Source organism: Vidua macroura, chromosome 9, assembly GCF_024509145.1.
Source record: "Vidua macroura isolate BioBank_ID:100142 chromosome 9, ASM2450914v1, whole genome shotgun sequence".
NCBI lineage: Eukaryota > Metazoa > Chordata > Aves > Passeriformes > Viduidae > Vidua > Vidua macroura.
Window position 1 is genome coordinate 27,495,232 of NC_071579.1, and position 26,088 is coordinate 27,521,319.

At 42.0% G+C, this 26,088-nt stretch overlaps 2 protein-coding genes and 1 long non-coding RNA gene across 3 annotated transcripts in view; 1 reads left to right on the forward strand and 2 right to left on the reverse strand.

Annotated features, from left to right (window-relative positions):
- Positions 1 to 153: 153 nt before the first annotated feature.
- MAGOH (mago homolog, exon junction complex subunit) lies at positions 154 to 2,044 on the reverse strand. Its single transcript, XM_053985522.1, has 5 exons — positions 1,902 to 2,044; positions 1,736 to 1,794; positions 1,486 to 1,596; positions 1,098 to 1,180; positions 154 to 440 (listed from the first exon to the last, which is right to left on the reverse strand). The coding sequence occupies exons 1-5, from the start codon at positions 2,008 to 2,010 to the stop codon at positions 341 to 343; spliced, it is 462 nt and encodes a 153-aa protein (XP_053841497.1). The 5' UTR covers positions 2,011 to 2,044; the 3' UTR covers positions 154 to 340.
- An 81-nt stretch (positions 2,045 to 2,125) lies between these two features.
- LOC128811704 (uncharacterized) lies at positions 2,126 to 24,503 on the forward strand. The gene is made up of 2 exons (XR_008438433.1): positions 2,126 to 2,237; positions 24,066 to 24,503. It is a non-coding gene; the product is annotated as an uncharacterized LOC128811704 (long non-coding RNA).
- The window catches only part of LRP8 (LDL receptor related protein 8), a 171,683-nt gene continuing 160,817 nt past the window's right edge, over positions 15,223 to 26,088 (reverse strand). The window contains exons 11-19 of the mRNA XM_053985523.1: positions 25,798 to 26,025; positions 25,180 to 25,298; positions 23,656 to 23,795; positions 22,340 to 22,481; positions 21,738 to 21,890; positions 20,775 to 21,005; positions 18,837 to 18,905; positions 18,423 to 18,595; positions 15,223 to 17,539 (exon numbers count right to left, since the gene is read on the reverse strand). Coding sequence (XP_053841498.1) covers positions 17,501 to 17,539; positions 18,423 to 18,595; positions 18,837 to 18,905; positions 20,775 to 21,005; positions 21,738 to 21,890; positions 22,340 to 22,481; positions 23,656 to 23,795; positions 25,180 to 25,298; positions 25,798 to 26,025 — 1,294 coding nt within the window. The 3' untranslated portion in view covers positions 15,223 to 17,500. The remainder of the gene's footprint in view (positions 17,540 to 18,422; positions 18,596 to 18,836; positions 18,906 to 20,774; positions 21,006 to 21,737; positions 21,891 to 22,339; positions 22,482 to 23,655; positions 23,796 to 25,179; positions 25,299 to 25,797; positions 26,026 to 26,088) is intronic.

Genomic DNA, 26,088 nt, shown 5'->3' on the forward strand with positions numbered 1-26,088 from the left:
ACAACTGGCAAAAGTTCTGTTTCACAGAGCCAGGCTTCATTCCTTTTTCTACTGCTGTGTAGAGAAGTGCAGTGTGTGGGTGATCCAAGTGAAGTGACACACTCTGAATGCACCATTATAAAAGAAGTGTTAGAAGTCAGTCTCTCACCACAGTTTAAAAATTAAAAACGCAAATCTCACCCTTTTATTGAGTCACTGACAGTTTGTAACAACAACAAAATAACAATCAAAAAATAATCTAAAGTACAAAAAAATTTCAGAAACAATGAAGAACTGGAACAGGATCCTCCCTTCCCACCCCTACTGCTAACATTGCAATACAAACTTCAGTTTGTCTGATTTAAATTGGCTTAATCTTGAAATGGAGGCCAATAAGACTGAAGACGAGACATTTAAGGTCCTGGACCAGGTAGTAGAACACTCTCAAGCCTTCTGGATCTCTGCAGTTCACAACAGAAGGAAGAAAGGGGGGAAAAATTAAAATAATTAAGAAATTTTAGACTGATGCTCTTAAAGAACAGGTTACTAATGTATTAACAGGAACTAATGTATTAAAAAACCCAAAGCCTACATGGGGACTTTTTAGATGTCATCTTAGACATTAACAGATTTGTTTCATTCTACACTGATTGATTAAGTATTCTCTACTCCAACTGTGAACATTTTAAGCTTTTACAAAATATGCATTTTTATCATGAAAACAAGTATCAACAGCACTTAGGATTTTACCCCTCCCTTCCCCCCAACAGTCACAGTCTTTTCAGCTTAGGTGAAATACAGAAATACAGATATTTTGATTCTCCCAAAGAAATTGGTACGAACAGGCCAGTGGCAGCTCAGACTCAGTCTGTGTGTAACAGGGTTCCTACAGCAAGGTCTGCTCAGAATGCTGAGGGCATTCTCTGAGTTTGAGAACACAGCCTGTAATGCCACAGCCTAAAGGCATTTGGCACACTGTGCTACAACACAGAGCACTGGTGCCCCCAGGAGCCGATTCATACTTTGAAACTATATAGAATACATGTACCAAATAATCAGGAATTTCTAATACAGATTAGTTAACACAAACAAGGGCAGCATAAAAGCAGAGTACATACTTGGACTGATTTACATCAATGAGGGAACCGATTTTTGACGTTGTAAAGGAGATGTGCTCGTCACCAATTACTATCTCGAGCTCCTGAAAAAGAAAAGGTTATAGGAACTCACTGCTTTATGGTACCAGTTACAGAAATACTTCAGTACTGTGATGGTTTTTATTTTTTATTACGGATTTCTATAACAAAGATATCAAATGCAGCAGGTCTGTGGATCATTAGCTTCCACAGCTACACTGTCTTTGAGGCACTACTCAGGTTTTAAAGCAGCATTAGTTTCCCTTTCGGCTGGAAGCAGTACTGGCTTGAAGAAAAAGTTTAGTTATGCTTCCAAGGAGCTAACATATGAAAATTAAAGAGCAATTAGAAGAGACACTGTGCACCCTACCTGTCGGCCCACTCTGTCAGGAGGAGGCCACAGAGCATCATCTTCTTTTGTGATTTCACTGTCGTCGATTATTCTCTTCAGCTCCTCCATCACACTCTTGTGCACATAAGCCTGGACACAACATTCCGGCAGAGAAATAAATACAGCCCTGCCCACAACGCCCCGGCAACGAAATCCAACCCTGGGCCCTGCCCCGAGTCCTTTGGCTGGCACAGACGCCCTCAGCCGCGCTGCGCGGCGCTGCCCTCACCTCCTTTCGGATCATCACATCGTTCTTGTAGTTGCTGTTGTTGGCGTAGCGCAGCTTACCTGCGGGGAGAGGCCGCGCATTAAACCACGCCGGGGGGACCCGCGGCCCGGGAGCCCACCCTCCGGGAGCGCGGCACACCTCCCCGGGCCCCCTGCCCCGCTCTCACCGTCGGGCCGGAATTCGAACTCGAGGAACTCGTGTCCGAACTTCCCCTTGTGCCCCACGTAGTAGCGCAGGTAGAAATCGCTCGCCATGGCCACGCCAGGGCCCGGCATCTACGTCAGCCGCTGAGACGGGCGCGCGCCTTCCGGGCCCGCGCGGAGCAGCGGCGGGCGCGGCCGCCCCCTGGCGGGCCGGGGGTAAAGCCGGTCTGTGAGGGGGAGCTCAGGCCGCTCCCTCAGCGGAGCTTCGCCGGCCCGGAGCCGGCACCCGAGCGGGACACAGCCGGGACACGGCGTAAAGCTAACCGGGGAGATCCCGTAGCGACGCGAGACGGTGTCAGGTGAGGCATCGCCGCACCTCTGCTGTTCCCAGGGCAGAGTCCCAGCCCCTCGGCGGGCCCCGTGGGAGAACAGTTTACTCACTCGTTACTCATAAGATAGCCTTCTGGTGATATTTAGTCATACGAACGAAAGAGATGATGTGTAGTGGCCTTTTGTGATGAGCACTGATGGTTGCATTTAGTGCCACTACAAGAACTTGATACACACACACCTTGCTATGCTGCACTCCTTCCAAGTTAGAAGGGGCCCACTAAAACCATCAGATTTATATTTTGATTAAGTGGCCACCCAAGGGCCAAACCCCCGAGCTTGGCATTATCAGCCCGATGTGGCCGATCCACTGGGCGAGTCCCAGAGGCGATGGCGGCCCTCCAGCAGCTGCACTGATCCCAGAGCTGACCATGGCAGACCTCCACCAGGTAATCCCAGAGGCATTTCCTCATCTCTTTGCTGCACAGAGGGAACAGACACCGTGCATTTATGATTTAAAGCAAAATTAACAACAAATGGACAAGTTTCTATCTTCTGAAGCAGTTTGGTGCCTCTCTGGGACTGGTTTGAGATCCCTCACCACTGGTGGCCTGAGGTTTGAGAGGAAATGCACTGGCGGTAAATCCTGCCCTTTCCTGCTTTGGGAACTGCTGAAAGGAGATAGCCAGAGACGCATTCTTGTATAAAATATTCCCTTCTGCAAGAAGAATTCAGAAACAGGCTATCTCTTGTGCACACCACTAGACAGGACGCTTTTTATTGAGGACACAGAATGGGGGAGGGTGGCTTGCACTCTGGTGGTGTTGGAAATGGGTTTGCACTGATGAATGTGATTTCATTTAGATGGTGCTGCCTCACTTCCCATTGCAGGGCTAATGGAGTTCTCTCTGCTTTCCTTAGAGTTACAGCAGGGCTAAGTCAGGCAATATTTTCTCTTATTCATTGTTTTTCACATCTTTGTGCTTGAATACTCTCAGTTGCATTCTGCATTCTTTAGGAATGTTCACTCTATAAAATGTCTAAAAGTCATCCCTTCAATAGAAAAGGCCTACTGATAAAGAAATAGCCAACCTGTTGCATTATAACATCTGCAGGTACTGCAAAGAAATTAAAACCTTAAAAATTATAACCTTAAAAAATGTAACATTTGTATTTATACCAGTCTGAAGGATTTTTTGGCAGAATTGTTACCCTGCTTGTTTTGTGAACTTTGTTGTCCAGTCTAAAGGTAATACCATGTACTGTCTGGTTTGTCCCCAAGTTCAGAGATTTGGTTTTGTTTGGTTTGGGGATTTTTTGTGAGAGAATTACTTCACTGTAATTGTCTAAATTGTTTATAAGCCTTTTCAGGAATATCAGTGCTTAATGTAAATTTATTTAAATTACTGTGTTGGAAAGAAGAGCAAACTGGCATAGGAATTATCCCAAGAACCTGCATTTTAATTCCTTCTGGAGGTGTCAACTGTCTTTGAGTTCTCTATATTAATTCTAACATTTTATGATAAATGCATTCTATATATAAGTGAGATTAATTTTTTTTTTTTGCTGTGTGTATATTATGTTTTTTGTCTAAGTAAAATAAATGTTATGTTTGATGGCGATACAATGGGTAAAGAATTGCTGCCAGTGTTGTTTGGGTTATCTTGACACATTTACAATCCCAAACATACTCTGCTTGAATGCATTGGCTTAAGTATGTGTTTGTGAAAGGCACAAATGTGTGCGCTGTAGTTCTTTTCGTGCTGCTTAAAAGCATGTATAAACAGTGGTTGTTCTGCCTCTGAAGAAAATATTTCTATAAACACACATTTTTAGCATTGTTTTACATATGATAGAAGGACTGTAATGTAACAATATGCATATGGAATCTTAATACTGGTACTGGTTTAGGGAGGTTTTTTGTTTGTTTTTGAAGAAGAGCAAAATTTACAAGAGTTTCTCGTCTGACCTGTGAGGAGTGGGTATCTGTGGGACTTGGAAAAATGGGAGAAATTAAATCAACATGCTCTGAATATTTCTATTTATTTGGGGATTTTTTTCTCATGTCAATAGAAGAGCAGATGGCTTGAATGAATCAACCTACTTTGAATCCATAATTTAACTTAGTTTTAAGATTGCAAGATTTGTGATTGTTTCTTGAAATAGTTGTATTTCTGCTATTTTATTCTCTTCACTAGAAATGTTGAACACTTTAGAGAACTGGGTGACAGAATTTTTTTCACAGATTGCAAATAAATCAGGTTGTTTTCTGATATTTTTCCATGTCTGTAACTTGTGAAACCGTGTTCCAAACATAGAGAATTTTATACAACTCTTTTTCCTTGTATCTGCAGAGGCTTTAATTCTTACTGATTCCCCTATTAAAGAAACTATTTTGGTTGAGGAAAGTAAAGACAATATAATCTCCAAAAGTTAAAAAATTGCTAAAATACTTCTTTAAAATGTGTTCCATAGCATTTAACGTGCTCCATGGTGTGGATCTTGACTTTGCATGTAGATCCTTGTTATGCCTGTGTTACTTTTTTACTTGCTGGTTAGAGAATTTTATTCTGAAGAATGTTAATTCCTTTGCCTCTGCATTGTGAGAGAGATAACGAGTATCAAAATCCAGCTGAGTCAGCAGTGTGTTGTGGCTGCTGAGACAAACTGGGGGGTGCTGTGTTAACCCTAAGCTTTGCATTGTAATGAACTACTTGTGAGATTTTGTACTTTGAAATTGCAATATGGATAAATTAAAAATGCACCTCTGTAAGAAGGAACATTTGTTGTTTTGGTGCCAGGTAAAACAACCTTGTTGCTCTGAGGTGAGGCTCTCCCCACTGGGCTGTGCTGCTGTGGCTGGTTATTGACAGCCAGACTCTGTTTGCTCACAAGGCAGTTCTCACTGGTCATGACTTAGTAAACAAGAATGTGCTGTATTGACTTCTGTATTAGAAGAACCAGATCCTAAGCCTAGCATGGACTCCTGTGTGTAAATGAGTGCCTGAAAAGGAGAAAGATTGGTGGAAATTAATAGAAAGCAGGGCTGGAAGGGTCTGTCATTGTTGCTGTGTTCAGCCCCCTGCCCTCAGACAAGATCAGCTCTCTCATGGGAATATTTGTGTGAGTTTTAAGGAAGCTTTTTGGTTTTGATTGATTTTGATTCCCTGCTTTCTCTACAGACTGTTTTTGTGTCAAATGTAAGTTTATAATTTAATTGACTTTCTCATTTAAAAAGTCATCTCCCATCTGAATCTGCTGCATTTCTCAAGGCTGGAAGTTGGGGTGCAGTGGTGTTTGAGAACTGAGAAGAGTGTCTGGGTTCCAGTACTGGTGAATCCAACTCTTTAGAGTTTATTGCCACAAATAATTTAGGAAAACAAATATGACTTATTTAAATGGTTTGTTTTTCATGGTAGAACTGTGTCTTGAACTTAAACAAAATAGAATCTGCTCTTATTTAAAAATAGATGTGTATTAATTCTCACTTCAAGATTTTACAGAGATAGTTACAAGGGCTGACATGGGGGAGCTTGTCTCCAGTGGCTGCTTCTGAGGAAAAATCTACACATTTAGACTGAAATTAGCCTTTGTGAATTGTCCTCTTATAGTTCCCCAAGAGCTACATAAGAAAGAGGTATTTGATGTCACTGCATGTTTCAGGCTCTTCATTTTGACATTAGCCAAGTGCTGTATTCCAGTCATGTATTTCTGTGTAAACTGATTTTATTTAAACAAATCTGCCAAACTCTTTAAAGGTTTCCCTGGTGGCAAGGAGTGAGCACAGGTATTTATTTAGCCTTCAGCCCATGACCTTCCTGTAGAGGGGGGTTATGTTTCTATAAATGTGGAAATAAGCAAAGGAGTGTTGGACATTTTACCTCCTTGATTGGAAGGACATCCTGGTTGTGCTGAGCTGCTCGAGATGACACTTCAGACAAGGGCTACAGAGAAACTTCTCTTTGCTTCCATGTGGCCTTACTTTATCATCAATAAACATAGTTCTTTTTTTTTTTAAATGCCTTACCAAGTTTGTTTGTTTGATTTTAAATCCAAGCTCTGACAGAACCTTCTGACACAGCAGAATTTCACAAGCTTTACAGAGGTAGGAGACCTGGGGCGGTGCTTTTATAACAGAAACTTTTAGATTTTACCTTTAGGCCTGCTTATGCTACTCTAAGTGGGCCTCATGTTCTTTGTTACACTTTGACAAAATTATATGGAATGTTATTTATTTCTAACATTTTTACCTGTGTACTTTTTAATTGGTTTTGCATTTCATTTTTTCCTTCAGGCTTGTCATCTCTAAAACACTCATTTTTCCAGTGTATTTGATTCCAATATTTGAGTTTCTTCTTTTCCCTTATTCTGTAAAGAAAGAGACTTGTGTAGTAAGTCAGGAAACCCAAGCATAAGGCTTCATTAGTAAAAAAGGGAAACACTTGAGGCACATCTGCCTTCTCACAGAAGACTTCCAGCCTTGCTTGTCCCCTGCATGCATCAGACTCTCCAATCTTCACAGTAATTTGAAAACTTTGTCAAGAAAAATACATTGCTTTCCTTTTACATAGATAATTGTGCCTTTGAGCAGGCTTTGATCTGGTGGATGCAGGAGTCCCATCCATTTCCTGTGCAATCCTTATGTTTAAGAACCTTGTACAATTTTGAGGGATCCCAAGTGAGAAGCAAACCCTCAGCTTTCAAGAGAGCCCTTGCAGATAGACTTCATGCGCATGTGATGTGCTGAATTCATTCAGGGTTGCCATGGCAACCCCCTTTTTTTCTTTATCCAGAGAAAGATTGTTTTATCAGTAAATGTACCCTTCCACAGTACCCCATGGCTTTTGTTCAGGGGTCTTACAGCTCTTAGAAGCAAGAGATGGGCAGGCCCTGAAATAAGCAGCATCACAAATCCTCGTTGCTCACTAATGCTCTTTATTCTTAGCTCTGAGTATACCAGCATTTAGTCTCTCCACCTCTTCTCTGAGCTTTTTGGCAGAAAACTGTCCCTTCCATACTGCATGAGGCCATATAATCTCTGATTCCTGTTTTTCAGCATTACTATTTTACAGCCAGGTGATACAATTGTCAGCCTTGATGTTCTCCTGCCCTTTTCCCCTGATCTCAGAGAGTTCTTGGTCATCTTTTTCAAGATACTGTTTTGCTGTGCATAGTGCCTCTCCTGCCCCTAGGAGCCATCAGATTGGTTCTGTTCCATGTTCATATCACTGGCAGCTTTTTAGTGATTTAAAAGTAAAAAAATAAGAGAATGGAAACAACCAAGATGAAAAGGATGATACTGGCTGTAATACACTAATCTCCTTCCAGAAGCCAGGGAGTTATTTCTCAAAATAAAGTGATTTGTCTCTCTCAAGGAATTATTCCTGATTTTCAGTCAGTCAGGATTACTCTGACTCTGAGTCCATCCTGTCAAACCACAGGGATGGTGCACAAGCAGTTCCTTATTGACAGCACTTTAACATAGAGTGGAGGAATTAATGTATATATTTTTATATCTTTCCACATAGGCAAATCCACTTGTATATGTTTTTTTTTACTGTGTCAAATAAAAGGCCTTGCCCACAGATGGCTCTTGGGATTAAAAGGATTGGAAATAATAACACATTTCTATTTTCAATTAATAAATGTATTTTGCAGCAGCATCCATCTGTTGGACATTACTTGGGCATTGCTTCCACAAGAGAAATATTACAGGTAAAATTATGTTTAGGCTGTCATTACATTAATTATGTAATTATCATTCATTTACATTATGTTTTTATTTCATGGTGTTTCTACAACAGTTTGTGTAGAGAATCCAGTAAATGATCAAGAGCTCATCACAGAAAATGTTAATTTCAGATAACGTATTTTGTGCTTCTGATTCTTTGAGAATAGCATACAAAATTATGTCAGTGTTCTGTATATAACCTTGGTGTTGATATACTAGATAAAATATTCCATTAACATATATCACTTAATAGTCTTCATTGTGCAGGTGTATTCTGAAATACTTGTGTGTTGCAGAATGCTGTGGAGACATAGGCCTGGTTTGGATGGGCACTCAAATTCCAGCCCAGATATCCACTCCTCTTCCAGCCCCTGCCTGTGGGGCTTTGCCCCTTGTTTAAGGGCCACGTCACAGATCTCGGATGGTACCTACAGAATCTGCTCCTGTCTTGGGGTTGGGGAAGATGTGCACAGTCTCCTCTCTGTGGTGGCACAAACCTCTGATTTAGGAAGAAAAAAAGAGCTTAAATCACTTAAATCACCCAGTCACTTTGCATCCTGCAGTGGAATAAGAAAGGTCAGGCAATAACTTTTGTTCAAAAAGAAGACTTCAGTAGATGGATTTGGTTTATTTAATAGTAAAGAAAAGGTCATGGATTTTGTTCTTTTATTCTCATATAAATTGATTTTGTAAAGTTGAAGTTGGTTTATCAGCATTTGTGTTCTATTGCTTTGTTATTTCAGTACTGGAGAAAAGGTCATCTTCTTGCTGGGTGTCTTATATTCCATGGTCCATTAAAACTGCATTATTTCTGCTGAAGCTGAATTTATTTTCTTGCATTTTGTTCTCTCTTTATTTCTCTGCTGCCCCCCCTGCCCCCCCCCCCCCCCCATTTTACTTGTCCCAGGTGAACTCAGCTGCAGCTGGGTAGTTTGTCCTGCAGTCTGGTATATCAAAAGTGCCTGCATAGGACTGTATCTGTCTTATTTGGGTTATAGAAACATGAATATTTTGGCTGTGCTAGCCTTATAAGCCATTTAGGTTCATATAGATTTTTTTTCAGGTTTTCTTCACGATTCAAGGGCTTGAAAAGACACCCACTCTAGTATTTTTTGCAGGGGAGTGAATTGCATTCTGTCTCAAAATGAAGTGTCAGTAGGAGACAGTGACTGAGTTTTTTGCGTAGAGGAAGAAAGAAAAATGAAAATATTTAAAAATACGGAGGTCTGATGAGAAATTTATTATGTGACACTTCTGCTAAGGAAATTGTATTTTCTGTACAGCCAGCTCATCACTGACTTGTTTGCCTTACTTCAGTTCTACTCCAGCAGTCTTTGAGATGGCCAGAGAAGAACTAAAAAAAAAAAAAACCAAAAAAAACTGCAGTGTGCTCATCAAATCAGAGGTGTTAAGCCAAATGAGTGTCAGTGGGGAAAGGCTTAATTTTAGGGTAGTGGTAGAAAAGAAAGTAATCACCTTTGTCTTCCTGTGTTGTCACAGTAGCGTAAAGAAGGGGCTGGTGGAGTTGCCTTTTTATCAGAAATTACCATGCAGTTCTTTGCTCCTCTTGTTGAATGTAGTGAATGCCAGCACAGTAATTATATGTGAACACAATTTTCAAACTGCCAAATATTTTTGCTTTATACTAAGTGCTGGTACTAATGATCAGGTGCCAAAGGCTGACATGAATTCACATCTAAAATGTTATCCTCTGTATTTTTTCTTTATAGTTGTTCTGTTTCTTGTCAGCAGCACCTGTGTGCATGCACTTGGAGGTCAAGATTCCTCCTTAGAGGATTATCAAATCTTCTGAATAAGTCTCAGCTGGGGCCATCAATCTCTCACAGTTTCATCCCAACTGCCCTTTGTTTCTTTCTAATTGCCATTGCTTTCAGATCATTCCCATTTCATGTTCCTTCCCTATCAGTTCATCTCACTCTCTCTGGAAGCAAACTTTATACTTTGATCAGCATTTACTTTTTAAAAATGTTGGTGGAGAAGAGGAGATCCTGGAGGCCTGCTGCTGCAGAGGTGGGGATAAGTAGGCAAAACTGATATTGTGTAAGACCAGTGTCAGCCAGCAAAGTTACTTCTTGATTTGGAAAATATGGATTCCCTGTAGCCCCAAAATCCAAGAAGTACTCCCTAGAGTCTCAAAAATGCAGTAGTTAATACTTCATGAATATAAATTCACATCTTGTTGGAGATTCATTGGGTCTGATGACATAAATATTCTGATAGCACTGTGTTGATTTTTCTCAAATGAGGGAATGGTAATCAAAGTAATCTATGGCTGTGGACTCCTGATCTACAGGAGCACCTGAAGGTTATTCCTCTTTGGCCTTGTTCTTGTTATGAAGGTAGAGTGTGCTCTAAAAGGGAGACATTAAATCAAAGCTCACCGTGTTCTGGAGCCCTCATAGCACTAATAGCTATTGACACTACAAATTATGTTGTCTTCATTAGGACTTTTGCCTTGAAGTGACTCATTGAAATTAAAAGGCTTCTGTGTACCTGCTCATTAGAAGGTGCTGCTCCAGTATTTAGGATTAAATTGAACCCTTTGTAGCCTGCCTGTGTAGGTCACACAGATGGCACACAGGTCCCTGAGGAAAGAGGGAGATAATTGTTCATCACATTAATATATAAGTACAAATGCTGATTTGTGTATGTGTTTTGGCCAAGGTGTGAGCAGGTGTTTGAAGTTGTTTGTGCTGTTTGTGCTCCCCCAGAAAGCTCCACTTTGCTCCCCTGGCCCATCCCTGCCCTGTGCGGTTCTGGGGGGTGCATTTGCCAAGTGCCCACCTGCTCTGGAAGGTGAAATCTCCCAACAGGAAGCTGTTTCTGAAGTGGCACTGGATTATTGGGTCAGGTAGCAGAGACGTGCGTGCAGTCATTGGTGTTAGCTGCAGTGCTTTGCTGGGCAGTCACATTTGAAGCACGGTCAGTGCAGAGCTGCTCAGTGTGGTCACTGTGCAGGGACAGCGGCCAAGTGACGGGGACTCTGTTAGCACAGTCCTGTGCCCAAGATTTACTGAATTAATGACAGCTAGGGGCAAGTTTGGTGGGTTTAGTCCATCCTTCTTTGGGTTGACCAGGCTTGTCTGCAGGGTCTGAAGCAGTGTGGGAGTGGTAAAATGCCAGCTGCTTTGAAAGGGGTACATTTTGACTAAATTTGAGAAGTACTGCAGATGCACATGGAGGAGCTGGGTTTCACTTCCCTGTGAAGCAAGGCAGCACCTGGCTTGGCTCAGCAGGGGAGGTACAGCTCCTGTTCAGCTGGCTTTTCCTGAGCAGTTTGTCCCATATATCCTGTTGCTATGGGAAACCATAACTGTAGCTAATTCCTGGCATAGTGTAGCTGAAAGTCCAGAGTAATGTGTTACAAACAACACATCATCATCATATGGTCCTGTCACAGCTTCTCAATTAATTTATCTAGGTCTGCAGATGGCCCATGTCTTTGGTTGTGTATAAATCAGGCTTGGGGTGCATCCCTATCTGTGTATATTTGTATTGCTTAGAGTCTATTCTAGGCCAGTGATCATACTTGGAATATCATATGTTCTTTAGTTTAATCATTTTGGTGCCATATTCATGGAATCATAGAGTGGTTTGGGTTGGGAAGGACCTTTAAGATCATCCAGTTCCAACCTCCTGCCATGGGCAGGGATGCCTTCCACTAGGGCAGAATATTCCAACTTGGCCTTGAACCCTTCTAGGGATGGAGAAGCTACAACCTCTCTATGCAGCAAATATTGTACTCCATGAGCTTCTGTAAACTGGTGACATGGCTGAAGAAAATACCAAAATGTTCTGTATTTGGTGGTTGTGCATCTAAGTTATAATGATTAAAGCATCACTGCTTATTTATGTCCTGGGCAGAGCCATAACCAAGTCAAAGGAGAAACTGTAACTGTAATCCTTGGGAATTGTGAGCCAAGCCCTTGTTTTTGTCTCTTAGTCTGCAGGAGATAAAGTAGGTTTTTATGATTAGAGGCTGTATGGATAGTTCTTAAATCAGCTTAAAAAAAAAAAAAAAAAGACACAAGGAGAGATGTAATTTGGAGAGTTCATGCCTCACCACACTGGGATGGAGCTCATGTCAACTGAACTGCAAAAGGGCAAAAAAAGGTTTTAATTTGGCCTTTCCTGCAAAGACCACTATAGCAAGAGATTCTGTTAACCTCACCTGCTCCTCTGCAGGCTGCCAGCCACTGATGTGATTGAGAAAGTTTTTATTATTAACTTCTTCATTACTTTTACTGCCACTGATACCTTTAGGATCAAAGTAATATGAAGTCAGTTCATGAGGTAGGCTTTTGAATGTGACACCCATTTCAGATATTGCTAAAAATAATGTCAATTTCCAATAATTTTGAGTCAGCTTTTCATTATAGGAAGCCTAGAAGTCAACTTTAGCCTTTGTTAGAAAATTTCTGTCAATGAAGCTTAGACCTAAATATTACCTTCCAAACATTGTTTATCTTCTAATATTACCTTCCAAGCATTGTTTATCTTCTAAGCATCATTTCAAGGTGCTCTTTTTGCTTAGAACTTACTTATTAGTAAAATATTCAGGGATTTTTCTTGAATGTTTGGTTGTAAGGCTTTTCATCAACTTCTATGTATAATGGCTTGAATTAAAGTAATGTGTATGCTTTTAGCTGAGCATATATAGGGAATATATATATAGCATATAGGGAATATATGCATGAAAATAAATTACTGTAGGTAGAACTAATTAATTCCTTGATTGGCAGGCTCAGCAGATAAAGTCCTGAATAGGGTAATGTGGAATGGCTTTGCTATTTGGCCTCAGCTGTACCTGGCCAAGAACTGTAGGTAAAACCTCTCCTCTTCTACCTGACTTTGTAGCCTCAAGGCAAGGGCTGAAGAACTGAACTGATGTGCAGACAAAATTATCAGTCCAGCCTTCTGTAATCCTGTGTACATCACCCTTGGAGCCAGGCAGGGGCCTATCAAACTATCAGGGAGATTTGTTTGTTTCACTGACATAACTTCAGCTCGCTGCTAAGGCACTGCCTTATCACCACTGACAAGATTACAGTGGTTTCCTTGATAGTGGGGAACTTAGCAGGCAGCTGTGGCTAATCCCGTAAGGAAATGTTCTCCCACTGAGGTACATGGAGAGATTTGAATGCTGCAAATAATTTGAAAAAAGAGTATCATTTTTTAAAGCATGTTAATTCTCATTCTGCTTGCTGATGCATAGGTGCAGGTCCAGATTAGCATTACTGCCCTCCTGTAAAAGCTAAGAACTCAGCCTGGCCTGGTGCTCATTGGCTTCTTCTGGAAGCTGGGATGAGAAATCCGCGTGCAGCACCCTGAGGCATACAGGCCATCTTCTGGGGACACTCTGGGAGGTGATCTATTGTGAAGCTGATTGATTGTGTCACGGTCTCTGCTGCTGTGATAGCAAAAGCCAAAAGTTCTTCTTTATCTGTGTAAAATTGGACTCTGGGATTTGTCTCTTGGCTGAGGAGTTGGTGCTCAAAGCCATACAAGTAAAACAAGGTGGCTCAGTTAATTCCCAGGGGTGTAATGAGCCTGGCAAACTTTTGGCCAGGCTCATTTCATCTGTCTGAGAAGAGCCAATTTGGTCTCTGTAGAAAGTGAACACCCCCATTTTTCTCTTCTGGGGTTGGTGAGTTTACCCTGCCTGGATGCCATTTTGCCCACCAAAGCCCTTCTGTCACTGCCATTCTCAGGAGGGGACTGGAGAGGAAATGTGTGCATTTAGGAGACAACTGGAACTGGCACCACTCTATAAATGGCTGCACTGGAGCAGTGAAGGAGCTCACAACAGCCTATGGCTGTAGGCCCCTGCTTCAAGACAGATTTAAAAGCGTTTCCCAAAGTTAAAAGGCTGGTTTGATGGAGAGCAAACAGCGTAAGGAAATGAGCATTCCTGCAGAAGGCAGAAAGGTGACTGAGTTACATTGTTACATAAACACTGAGGGACAGAGATGAGTCCCTGTAGTCCATACAGCATCTTAATGGGAGTAGGCAGAACAGTGTTGGTGTGGATTAGCTCAGACTGTACAGTTACTATGTGTAAGAAGTGGAAAAAAAATTATTGCTAATACAACATAAATAATTTAAAACAGAAGTTGTTTTGGGAGGCATACCTTAATGCCCAGCTAAGTCTGGCACTCTCTTATGAGGCTCTTCCAGTTTTCTTTAGTGCTGTCCTTGCTGTTTAAACCTGGCGAAAATTTTGTTGTTGTTTCCCTTTTTCTATTTGTTACCATATTACTTTGCTAAAATACTTACCTGAAAGGGAAGATGTTTTGCAGTAAGAAAAAGCCTATTTTCAGTTAGATAGAAAACTAAACCACTGATATTTACCAGTACATCAGTCCATATTAGTTTGGTAATAACTCTTTGTGCTTGAAAAGTTTTACCTGCTTGGCTGCTTCCTTTGGGACTAAGAATTGACTGAAAGAGAATTTCAGTAAAGGCACTGCTTCCAAGGGCTTTGAACAAAGTGCAGTGGGGAGAGGTTGTGTAGTATTGCATTGTACTGTATTATGCAGGATTTTATTTTTTCAGGAGACAGGGAAGAGAGAGCAAGCTAACAGTGTATTTAGTTCTGAGTCACTTATGTATCCAGCCAAAACTATTGTCCTACTTCCAGTACATGAACCTTTTTCCAGCTTTATGGGAGGGACTGTTTGTATGTTTAAAAGAAAAGAAGTTGAGCCTGCCTCTTGAGATTCCAAGAACAGCAGTATTACTGTCTCTTTTCCAAGATGGCCTAAGTGTGGCTCTAAGGAGTTTTGCAGCATGTTTAGGTATTTTACTAAAAGCTCCAAGAAGAAACTGAGTCACTTGCAATTAGTTGTTGAATAGTCCAGCATGTAATAGTTCAGGTGAAAAACTCCATCAGTTGTGGTGTGGACACTGTTCAGTTCTGGGACATTTTCTCACACTGGGAAAGGATTGCTGTAGTTGTACCATGGGAGGTTTTACTCAGGTACATCACTGAGTCAAGGAAATGAAGCTGGTGCTGTTTTCTATGTGATTTGCAGATGACCAAAACCAACGTGGCAGAAAAAGACACTTCAGAACAAAGTGCTCTCTTGTGGAATATGAACTGTCCCCAGTGCTGCTGTTGTGACACTGCAGCTGGACAGCTGCATTACACAGCACTGCTCCCAAATCCCACTCTGGCTTTGGGCAACTAAGAGTTAGGGAAAACTCAGACCAAAATATGATACAGTCCCCTAGCAGACACCATGAAGTAATTAGTTCAGTAATCCCAGATAAAAAAATTTAATCTTTCTATATAGAAACAGCGCACTGTTTTACAAACGTGTTCATTTGGTTTCCAGTACAGCAAGTGTTACATAGAGCCCCCCCTGCCCCTCCCTGGGCCTTTTGTCTGGAAGGTCAGAACTGAAACACAAAAGGCACCAAGCAAGGACTTTAACAGAACTTCAGTATGACAAGACAGAGCAGAAATGATTACAATGTTAAATATCACCCTACCAATCTGAACCATTATTTAAAATAATTAATTTCTTAAAAAACAAATTTGGTGTTTGACTTCTCAGTAGTTATAAATCTGTAAAGGTTGAAATCAGCACTGCACATTGAGTTCATTTACAATGGTTTGAAAAAACCTGCAGCCTTTTACAAGTGGTTTGTACAGGTTTGTTTGTGTGTTCTTAAAAAAGTATCAAAACTGTAGAACTTTCATATATATTTACATTCATCTGTTAGTTACAGTGTTATCACATACAGCCTTTCTCAGCTTTTTTCTTCATGCACACAGTGCATGGATTTATAGAAAGAGAGCTTCATACCTTAAAACAATAATGGAATATCTCACTCATTTTGTCACTGCCTTAAAATCTGAAATTTGGAATAGAAGGATGCTTGATTACTTCTGTGCTGTCTATGCATGCCACGAGGCATTTGAGAGTATGTATTATGTCTGTAACGCATATCAAGGCTTTAAACACTTTCTTCTCTTAGACAAGAATCAGCTTCCAGCTCACATTACTCCGTAAATTTATTCTAAAAGAAAGGGAAAAAAACCCCCAAACCTACTCAGTCTGAGTTTCTTCCACTCACTCAAATACAAAAGCTTGGACTGACATAAAAACATGAGGAAGATTTCTCTAGGATTTGGTACAGTTCAGGGAGGTACTTGTCCATTATGCAGTGGGAGGTAAGTGTATTCACTTCCACAGAATTCCCAGGAAATCCTATAGAATGAGATGAGAAAAACCAAGTGTTTTTCCTGCCAGGTGCAGGATGACCCAGCCAAAGACACTGGAAAGGCTGGGAGTTTTTAACCTGCTCTGGCCTCCTTGCCCAGTGCTCTGGGAGATCTGCCATGGGGCAGCTTGTTCCACGGGCAGGACTTGGGAAGAGTTCTGTGTGTGCCACAGCAGCTCCTAAAATTGTATTTTTTATCAGTATGAGCAGGGGACAAGGGCAAGGAGGGAAGGAAGTGACTTTTGTTACTGTGTTATTTTCCTGATGAACCAGGGAGAGCGCTCACTTGGGAGTGTGGAAATATATGGCTAAATCTTTGTTTCTGCTAATTCTGAGCTGATTTGAGAGATTCAAGATCCCCAGTGTGGAAGAGAATTTAGATTTACATTTAGAAACAAATGAACAAAAACCAAATCAGATTTGTACCAAGCTGTAAAAAAGCAACAATACAGTACAAGGACCCTGGGTGCTGTAGGAGTTTCTCCTGACTGAAATGCTGTAGGCAGTAGCTCTCCAGTTAAATGCACTGCATGGATTCTTCATGGATAGACTGGAAAATGTAATAGCAGCCCTTAAAAGCCAGGATGGAAATCAGGAGCTGTTTGTTATGGAGTGCTTCACTGGTCAGCTATCTTACACTACAGCTTTTTCTTACATAGTGTTTTTAGATTTCAAAGCAAACTTCTCAAACATCCTGTAAATATTCAATTATTCCTAATTTTCATAAATGTAGGCTAGTAGTTTTAAAATATATGTATATATATTTATATATATGTATATATTTATATGCCTATATATCTATCTCATCCAGATAGATATATACACAGATAATCTATGCACAGCAAGCCAAACATACAAAAAATAAATACTCTCACCCCTCTACTATATTTACAGAACAGATCTTATAATCCAGATTTTGTTAATAAATATTTCTAAACTGCCTGTACAGGATTTATTTTACTTATGTTGATGGATAGCCACAAAGCATATTCAACATATTTACAAAATATCTATAAATATAGTCTTAAAATAAAGCAATAGCTACTGAACCTTCAGCCTGGCTGGTTATGGACATTGAGTTAGTAGCTCAGCTGTTGCTTATTCACTATCACAAATGGGTAGTGCAACAAGTTAAAATGTGTATAAAAGATTATACATACAAAACTCTCACATCCTTTGGATGTTTGCAGTTCATTATAACTTTGTGGTTACCCTTCTGCAACATAAATAATGACCCAAAAGAAGAAGCAGGTTCTGTGATCCAAAGCAGATTTGTTCAGTGTTCCAATGATTGGAGCAGCATCTTCATCCTCATGGCAACCCATCATCTTCTAAGCTTAATGCTACACGCTGGGGAGGGAAAAAACACACTTTTGTGATATGTGATACTAGTGCTAACTTGTATTTCTTGTTAGAACTCTCATGGCTGTCCCTACTGTATTGGTGACAAGTCTGTTCTAGATAGTGATTTTTGTCCTCCCCAAATGAGGTCTCTTGCTCAAGTGTTACTGAAGAGGTGCTGGGAAGTTTTCTGCCCATATATATTGGATAAAATTCCTTGTAAGGGATGGCACTTTCTCCAGTGTGATCTTGTGTGGAACCTTTAGATCATAGAGAACATTATCCACCCACCTGCCTGCCTGCAGGAGCTGTACTGCCTTCACTCATTACTCTGGATCTTCCCGCTCTCTTCTGAAAATACAATGCACTTATACCTGCCAGTGCTCCTCTCCCCAGGGATGCTGCTGTGACAGAGGATCCTTTTCCTTAACTTCTTACAGAACCTCAGTCACTTCTCCTTGTGAGGAATGTGACTTTTCTTTATACTGTTACTATAGACAAAATATGCTCCCTGGTATGTAGAGAAACTGAATTTATCCTTAGGATAGTTTGGACATATGGTAGCAGCCTAAGCACAGATTAAATGGAATCCAGTAGGGGATGAGTAATCACCTGTCCCATCCTGAGGTAGCTCTTGAGGGAGCTTTACATTTGTCAGATTGGTACCCTGATTAGGACAATTATTCTTCATTTGAACTGAGTATCTGATCTAGAGCACTACATTCTAAGACAACTGCATGAGCTGCCGGAAGTTTAGGCTTCTGCCTAATCAATGATACTAAAGAAGTTCTGGTTTTTGTCATGATGTGGCAAATAAATAACACTAATCCAAATTCTCTATTGGATCTCTTAACAGAATTAATCTTCAGCAGCCATCTCCTCAGGTACTTACTGCTGGGTACACGTGTCCAATTTGGGCAGTTCGCCCAATGTGGATTTCGTCTTCATCTTCCTCTTCTGTTGTCTTCCTATAAACTGGATTATCAAAATTCATGCTTTTAGTATTCTTCCGTTTCCAGTTTCTCCAGATGAGGTATCCCCCCATGCACAGCAAGCCAATGACCACTGAGGAGAGGGGAGAGAAAGGGCTGTTAGGCAGGCATGGATCTGCTGGGATGTTCCCATGTTAGCAGCCGTCCTCATAACATTTTTTCAAAGCTGGGCTACTGTTCCCCAGTTCAGCAGTTCCTGTACTCTTTCCCACCCCACCCCTGAAAACTGGAAAAGTGTATTTACTGTGGTAAATACAATATTTTGGTATTGCATTTTGGTGAACTTTTTCAAAGGTTAAATCCAATCTGCTTACCCACAGGAATGACAATCCCAATCACAGCTGCTGTCACAGTTGAACCGAAGCCTTCATCATCATTTGCATCTGTAATTACAGAAGTGTTCTGATCATTTAACTCGTTTGCTGCTTTTAAAGAATGTTTTCTGTTAGTACCTGTGCTGTTCTGCTCATCAGAAAGCTTTTGTAATTAAAGGATTTACAAAAAGTTTCATAATAAAGTTATTCTGGTGACACTGAGCAGCGCACACAGATCTGGGCTGAGCCGAGCTCCTTCTCCTGAGGAGCGAGGTCCCTGCAGCGCTGCTGCCTCGCCGGGGGACAGGGACACCTCAGAGCTCGAGGCCAGTGAAGGGACACGCTCCAGGGCTGTCAGAGAAGCTCTGACCAGAAATGGTGCTTGGGCCTTCAATTTTCACACACAAAAAAGGAGGGCAGTTTTAAAAAACTGACATTTAATGGAAATGCCATGCACGCATCAGGGGACACATATATTAGGAATAGCATTCCTAAAAATCCACAACAGAACACTTTCTAGTACTGACACAGTGAATGACTTATTGAGCTGTCAGAAAAAGAATGTAGTTCAAAGCCATCTACACAGCTTCTCTGTTTAATTTTTTTCCTTTTTTTTTATTTACAGCTAAGGAGTTAGTGAACACATCTATCCCTCATTGCTGCAGCCTGCCCCACCATGCAAGAATGGTCTCAAAACTCAATACTGTTCTTAGAAAAAAGCAATTACAGGAAAATATCATTTAAAAAAATTCAATATAACCATTCAAGTTCTAGACTATAAAATGTTTGCTCTGAACTCTCATATAGGGTATCAGTAGAGAAAATCTGCTTTTGCTAAAATATCAGGAGTTGCAAGAGGAGGAACTAACTGTACTTTTTCTTTTGATACACCAATTCATGCAACTTTTCAATACTTCCCTGTGGCAGGCTGTTTCATTACATAGTTATTTACTTAATAAAAAGCCACACTATTTCCAAAGTGGTCAATAAAAGCACTTTGCTTCCATGGCTTATTAAAAAGGCAGTTGTTGCATTTGAAAGAAACTTGCACCAAGAGAACTGAAGGCATTTTAGCCATTGGACTCTGCTTTCCCCATGCAGCACAGTTCTACAGACAGGGGTGGTGTATTGCTGCTTTCCAGATGTAATGGAAACAGTGAAACATTTGGGGGAAAACAGCATTTCACTGTTTCTAAACATACATGTCTGAGGTCTTGCACAGCAAAATCTTTTCTCTGGACTAGAATTTTCTTTTTTTTTTTAATAGCAGTTCAGCCTTTTTGCTTTGCCTTGGCAGCAGGACCTGGAGGGATTGCCTGTTAGCGCTGAGATTGAGTCTGGTGTTCCATTGAGGAGAGCCTATTAGTGCTCTCCACTGGGATGCTCTTCTGATAAATAATGCAAAACTTCAAACCTGTGTCTTGATGAGACCACATTAACATGCCAAGCACGGACACACAAACCAGAGGCAGCTTGTCTTGCTTGGGCTGTAGTGATTCCACATGTCCAGCAGCACTAAAGATGTACAGGGGGAATTTTTCACCCAGAACTGGATGTGCTGGATCACATTAATTGCTAAACAGTTAAAATAGGTGAAGCACCTGCAGAATCATCCATTCTACTGTTTGCAGCACTGAAGCTGAGTACTGGGCACAAGATGAGCCAGTACTGGGCACAAGACAAGGGCTGATGTGAACTCTCAGGGCTGTTCATGTGCCTTGGATAAAAGCTGATACAAGTTCCTTGACATGCCAAGTGACTGGAATTACAGCAGCCATCATAACCCAGGCGCCTGCAGAGAGAGGAGCTGATGTCTCCTGCTGCGCACCAGGGTGTGCCTGCACCTGACCCCTCTGGAATTCAGACATTAGGGCAGGTCTCCCACCAGTGCATGAGGAGCTGTGATACAGGAGAAGGAAAGGAATCTCATTCTCTTACAGTGCTGTGATAAATTGCTGTTTCCAGTGGTCATCTCGGAGTCTATCAGGATGGATGTGGTGGAAGGTAAATGAAGACTTGGGGTGGTGATTGTAGCTTCTGGTACAGCTTTGGGGACGACTTCAGTGGTGTCATTGGCACTGCCAGGTACAGCAGTGGTGGTCGTGGTGCCGTCAGCACGGGACACTGTGGTTGTGGAAACCACTACAGGAGTTGCAGTGGTTGGAAGATCTGGAAACCAAAAGCAACAATGAAACTTGGTTAAAGCAAGTACACCTAACAAATCACAAATGGTGATATAAATCTAGGAAGGATTGTTTTCTTTAATGAAGAGAAGCAGAAACTAAATTTCAATTCTATTTCCCAGGTAGTCAAACTATTAACAGTGCTCCGCCTAAATTACTTCCTGAAGTCAAGCTTGATTAATTAATACTAATTAAAAAAGCAGTCTGTATTGAAGGTAGCTAAGAAGATCACAAACTTGGGGGTTTTTGAGAACCTCCTAAGATTCTGAATTTGTACCAGGAACTCATGGCATGTTAGGAAAAACTACAGTGAAGCCACTCGTCTCTTCAGGATATTATCAGCAACAACTGTGTCCTTTTCAGATCTGGTATCTATCTATAGATACCTAAATATATATATAAGTACACATTGCATACATATATATGACATGATCAATATATCAATATATGAGTAATCAATTTTAATGGTTTATTGACTATTCACATCTTCTAGTACTGGCCCCTAGCCCTTTTTTCCCCCGTCCTGCTGTATCTTTTTCTGGTTAACCTTTCCAAAATAACCAAGCTTTCAACAAAGGACACCACAGTGCTGCTGTGCTCAGAGGGCAGCAAGGAGTGGAATCCAGAAGTCAGTGTTTGAGTTTTCACCATCAGGAAATATATTCACTGTAAGTATGATTTTGTTGGGACAGTGAAATGGAGATGTGATTGTATTTACCTTTGTAGCATTTTTTCATGTCAGGACCCAGCCACATATTGTCAGGACAGGCACATGTGTACTTGGGGGAATGGGGAGAGATCTGAGGTGCAGGAAGACACAAGTAGTCACAGCCTCCATTTGGCTGGGGGCTGAGCTCACAGGAATCTGGAGCTGTTCAAGGATGGAAGAAAAGGCAAGTTATTTTTCTAATAATTTATTTCCTGCCCTTGGCAAAGAAATAGCAGATCCTCTGAAAAGACCTTCTCCCACTCCCTACCTCAATTTATCAGGCTGCCTAAGCATCTTTACAGTTTGTATGGTAGAGTGGAATCTTACAAAGTACTATAAAAACTTGCCAAATACATAATGAATGGGAAGCATCACAGTGACAAGAGTAACTCACTGTTATCAAAGATGCTAATTAAACAGCTATTAGCAAATTGCAGATTCTTCAATAAATGCTGCTGCTGAATTAATTATGCAGGAACTTCAAACATTAGGCATTGATTTCCCATTATTACCTGTGCATTCTCTCTCATCAAGAACCATCAGGGAGCATTTCATTTACCAGCTCAAACAAACCTGATTCAGAGCCATGACATCCTGAGGACACCTCTTACCTTTGGGCTGCTTTAATTCATGAAACACCACGATGTCATGAGGGTTATTGAGATTCTCTGCCAGAATGGAGATGTCCAAGCCATTGAGCCTGTTTGCACTGAAGATTGCCTCGTTCTCCAGGTCAGTCCAGAACACTCTGTCCTGCAGGGAATGCACAGATTCCTGACCTGGCCTGCTCAAATCCTACTCCAGCTGGATTAAACTCCCGCAGTCACAGTCAGTGCACCATGCTCCTACCTTGGGGCACCTTCTGTTCATGTTACTTCTGTCTGCAGCTTTTTTCTATTTTGGACAATGTTCAAAAGCCCAGGACTCCTACAAGTTTACAATGTGCTGTGTAATTTTGAGTAGCTCTGAGACTGAGGTGAGGGAGCAGAAATTTGGTAAGGTACAGACAAGTTGCATCCGTGTTGTTTCTGAACTGCTTTTTCTTTGTAAGCTGGGGTAGATCATGAGCAAAGGGCCACACACTGTACTAGAAACATTTGTTACCTTGCTGCTTTTTCCTCCTTTCCCAAGATAAGATCTGCATTAAACAGGTATCTGTGAAGAGGTCAATGCCTAGAGCACACCTGGAAGCTGAGCATCTATTTCTCTTTTATATTACTATCTTTTGCATGGCATTCTATGCCTGAAGGTACAGAGCTACTGGTGGAAGAGGTACCCGGGAATCACATTATTACCAAACAATTTAATTGCTTGGTCATCTGTGTGTGCTGCTGCCTCCTAAACCCATGTGTATTTCCATAAGCAAAGCCACACTGCTGGACAACAAGGGCAGCTTGGCAAAAGCAGAAGGGTTATCTGTTATTCTACCCAGCCATTCATACCAGGAAGGATAGAGAGAGGTGAAATAACCCAAGAGATCCTTCCAAATGCTGCTGATGGGGATAGCTCTGAAGAGCAACAATGACCTGGAGAAACCTATGCCCAAAGTTAGATGCCCAGATATCACACACTTCACATAGGAGGAATAAGGGATTTAAGGATAAGGGTTTTCCCGAGCCAGAAGCCAAGTGGACCTTTCTGTGCTATAACTTACCTACAATGAGTGCCAAAGTTGAAGCCTTTGCTCCCCTGATCATTTAATGCACTGGTGCTGCATTAGGTAAAAGCATGAGATAACACTTTGCTCTTGATTAAGGGCTTTAAAAACCAATTTCCCTGCTGAACCCACATGAGGTTAATTGGTTTCTATAGCAGCGACTGCCCTCACTGAGCTCTGTGCTGTGCAAAAGGCAGAACTTTAAATCAAGAAGAGCTCTGAGACCTCTTGCAGGCTCCAGTCTGTTCTGCATCCGTTTTCCACTCTTACCTCAAACACTGCCAAGCCAAAAGGATGGCTCAGATCATCCGCAGAGGAGATCAGAACTTTTCTGTTGCTGCCATTGAAATCAATGCAGGACAGTGAATGCAATTTGGAGTCTACCCAGTAGAGCCGCTGATTCAGCAAATCTGGAAAGTAAAACACAATGAAGCAAAATTACACACAGCTCTTGCAACTTTTTTGCTCTTGCCCAGCATGTTTTTCCTGCTGGCAGCATGACTAATCTCTTTATTATTGGGCCTCTTTTTTTTTTAACACTAGTTCTGATTTTGAATCAGTGCCCAGATATGCTGGGATAAGACCCTAAAAATAAGATTAAAAAGGAGGAACATTCTGCTCTGTGTGTGTGGGGAATGCCTGACTGACAGCCTTGTACAATGAGGTTCTTTTGTTTCCAGGAGCAGCAGGGAAGCAGCCGTTTGGACTTCCCAGATTCTCTCCATCAGTGCCTGAGTGAGAAGCTTCATCCCTCCCAAGGCTGTTCAGGCCTTGGCCTTTTGCTGGAGAACAACTACTGAGATTCCAATGAAACACCTCTCTGAAGGAGCTGTGAGATTCACACATTTTCAGTGAAGAAGAATCCTGGGCCAGGAAACCCTTCTCATGCTGCAGGCTGGGGGAATCTGCTGGTGGGGACAGTCCTACCACAACCAGACAGGTTTGGGGAGGGTGCAGGTAACAGCGAGAAGAAAGGATCCAATGTCATTTGGAATACTAAGAATTGCATTTCTTTTTCTGGAGCAAATTCACTCGTTTTGGATGGGATTCACTGAACAGAATGCAAGTGGATGAGAGCCAACAAAACAAATTATATAATTAAACAAGTCATTAATTAATTTCTTAATTACTAAATGATAACATTATTTGTTCACAGCAGTAGCACTTCAGCAGTATGTAATGGCAGCAGCATTTCCTCCTCCATCCTTGCCACAGCCAGCATTTTCAAAGCCAAGCAAAGAACCTCACATCTGCATGGTGTTAAACACACACAGCTTCAGCTCCAGAGCAGGATGTTCCCTGCTGCTCCATGAAACCTCCTTCCCACTCTGCTGCTTGGTGTGGGAATGAGAACCACCACAGCCCTCTGATGGGTTCCATTCACCCTGAGCAGCTGGGCAGGCAGGGAATGGTGACAGGGAATGGGCTCTGCAGGCCCTGACACTGCTCCTGAGACAGGCTCAGGTACAGAGGCATTTAACACCAAGGATTCAAATGCTTTTGAGACCCCTAAAGGGTTGTCACATCTTTCCCCAAAATTTCCTCTTGCCTTAAGGCACAATGACAAGCAACTCAAAGCTTCTGCAGTGTGAGGTTCTGACTGCAGCAAGACTTCCTGTCTGTGCTACTGAAATAAGGGAACTCATGTTTGTGAGCAGTAGTGACCAACTGACCAGTTTAGGATTTGTGTGTGCAGGTGCCTTTGAGCATTTATGATTTTGTTTTCCCACTTAACAATAAAACTAGATTTCCCTCAGCCGCAGTGGGTGCTGCAGCTCTGACCTGGGCACTTACCAAGTGTGATGCCGTTTGGCCACTCGATGTTGTCGGTGACCAGCACCTGCCGCCCCACGCCGTTCAGACCGGCCTTCTCGATCTTGGCTTTGTCTCCCCAGTCAGACCAGTACATGAACCTGAGAGAGGCAGAGGTAAGAAAGCAATAACCTGGACTCCAGTTAAGAAACCTGCACTGCTGATTGCAGTAGGAGGTGCCCAAAGGTTCTCTCCTTTTTACAGCAGTTAATTCCTCTGGTGGAACCACATGCAGTTCTCCCACTGGGTAATCTGCCACAAAACTTGCACCAGAATGCAGCATCTCACCCCAGTAACTAACCCCTGAAAACTCTCCTGCTGTGCCTGTTAGGTACCTGGCATTCACTCATCCAAATAGCCCAAACACAAGTCAGACTTAATTTTCCAGCACAGCCTCTGTGCCCATTGAACACATGAACTGGCCCTGAACAGACTTTAGCAGCAGGGGCCTTGCCAAGGGCTAGTTAAAGCATCTCCACAGTCCCATTGCAGGGTGTATCTTAACGGGCATCTGAAGTCCTGGTAAGATGAGAACTACCCCCAGGTTTGCGACTGGAATGTCTCTGTTGGCAAAGGGGTGTTTGGGGTGTGCACACCTACCTCTGTGTGGGATCCACAGCAATGGCTCTGGGCTCACTGAGGTCACTGTTGAAAAGTGTCCTCCTCTTGCTTCCATCTGCAGTGGCCACCGAGATGGTTTTGTTTCCAGAGTCTGTCCAGTAGATGTTCTTATGGACCCAGTCAATGGCCAGTCCCTCGGGGGAGTTGAGCTGGCTGTCGATGAGGATCACCTGCTCGGCCGTGTCACTCGCTTTGTCGATGTAGGCGCTGCAGGGACAGGAGGTCACAGGGCTCCCACACGGCTCCAGAGCTGGGCCCCAGGGGCAGCGT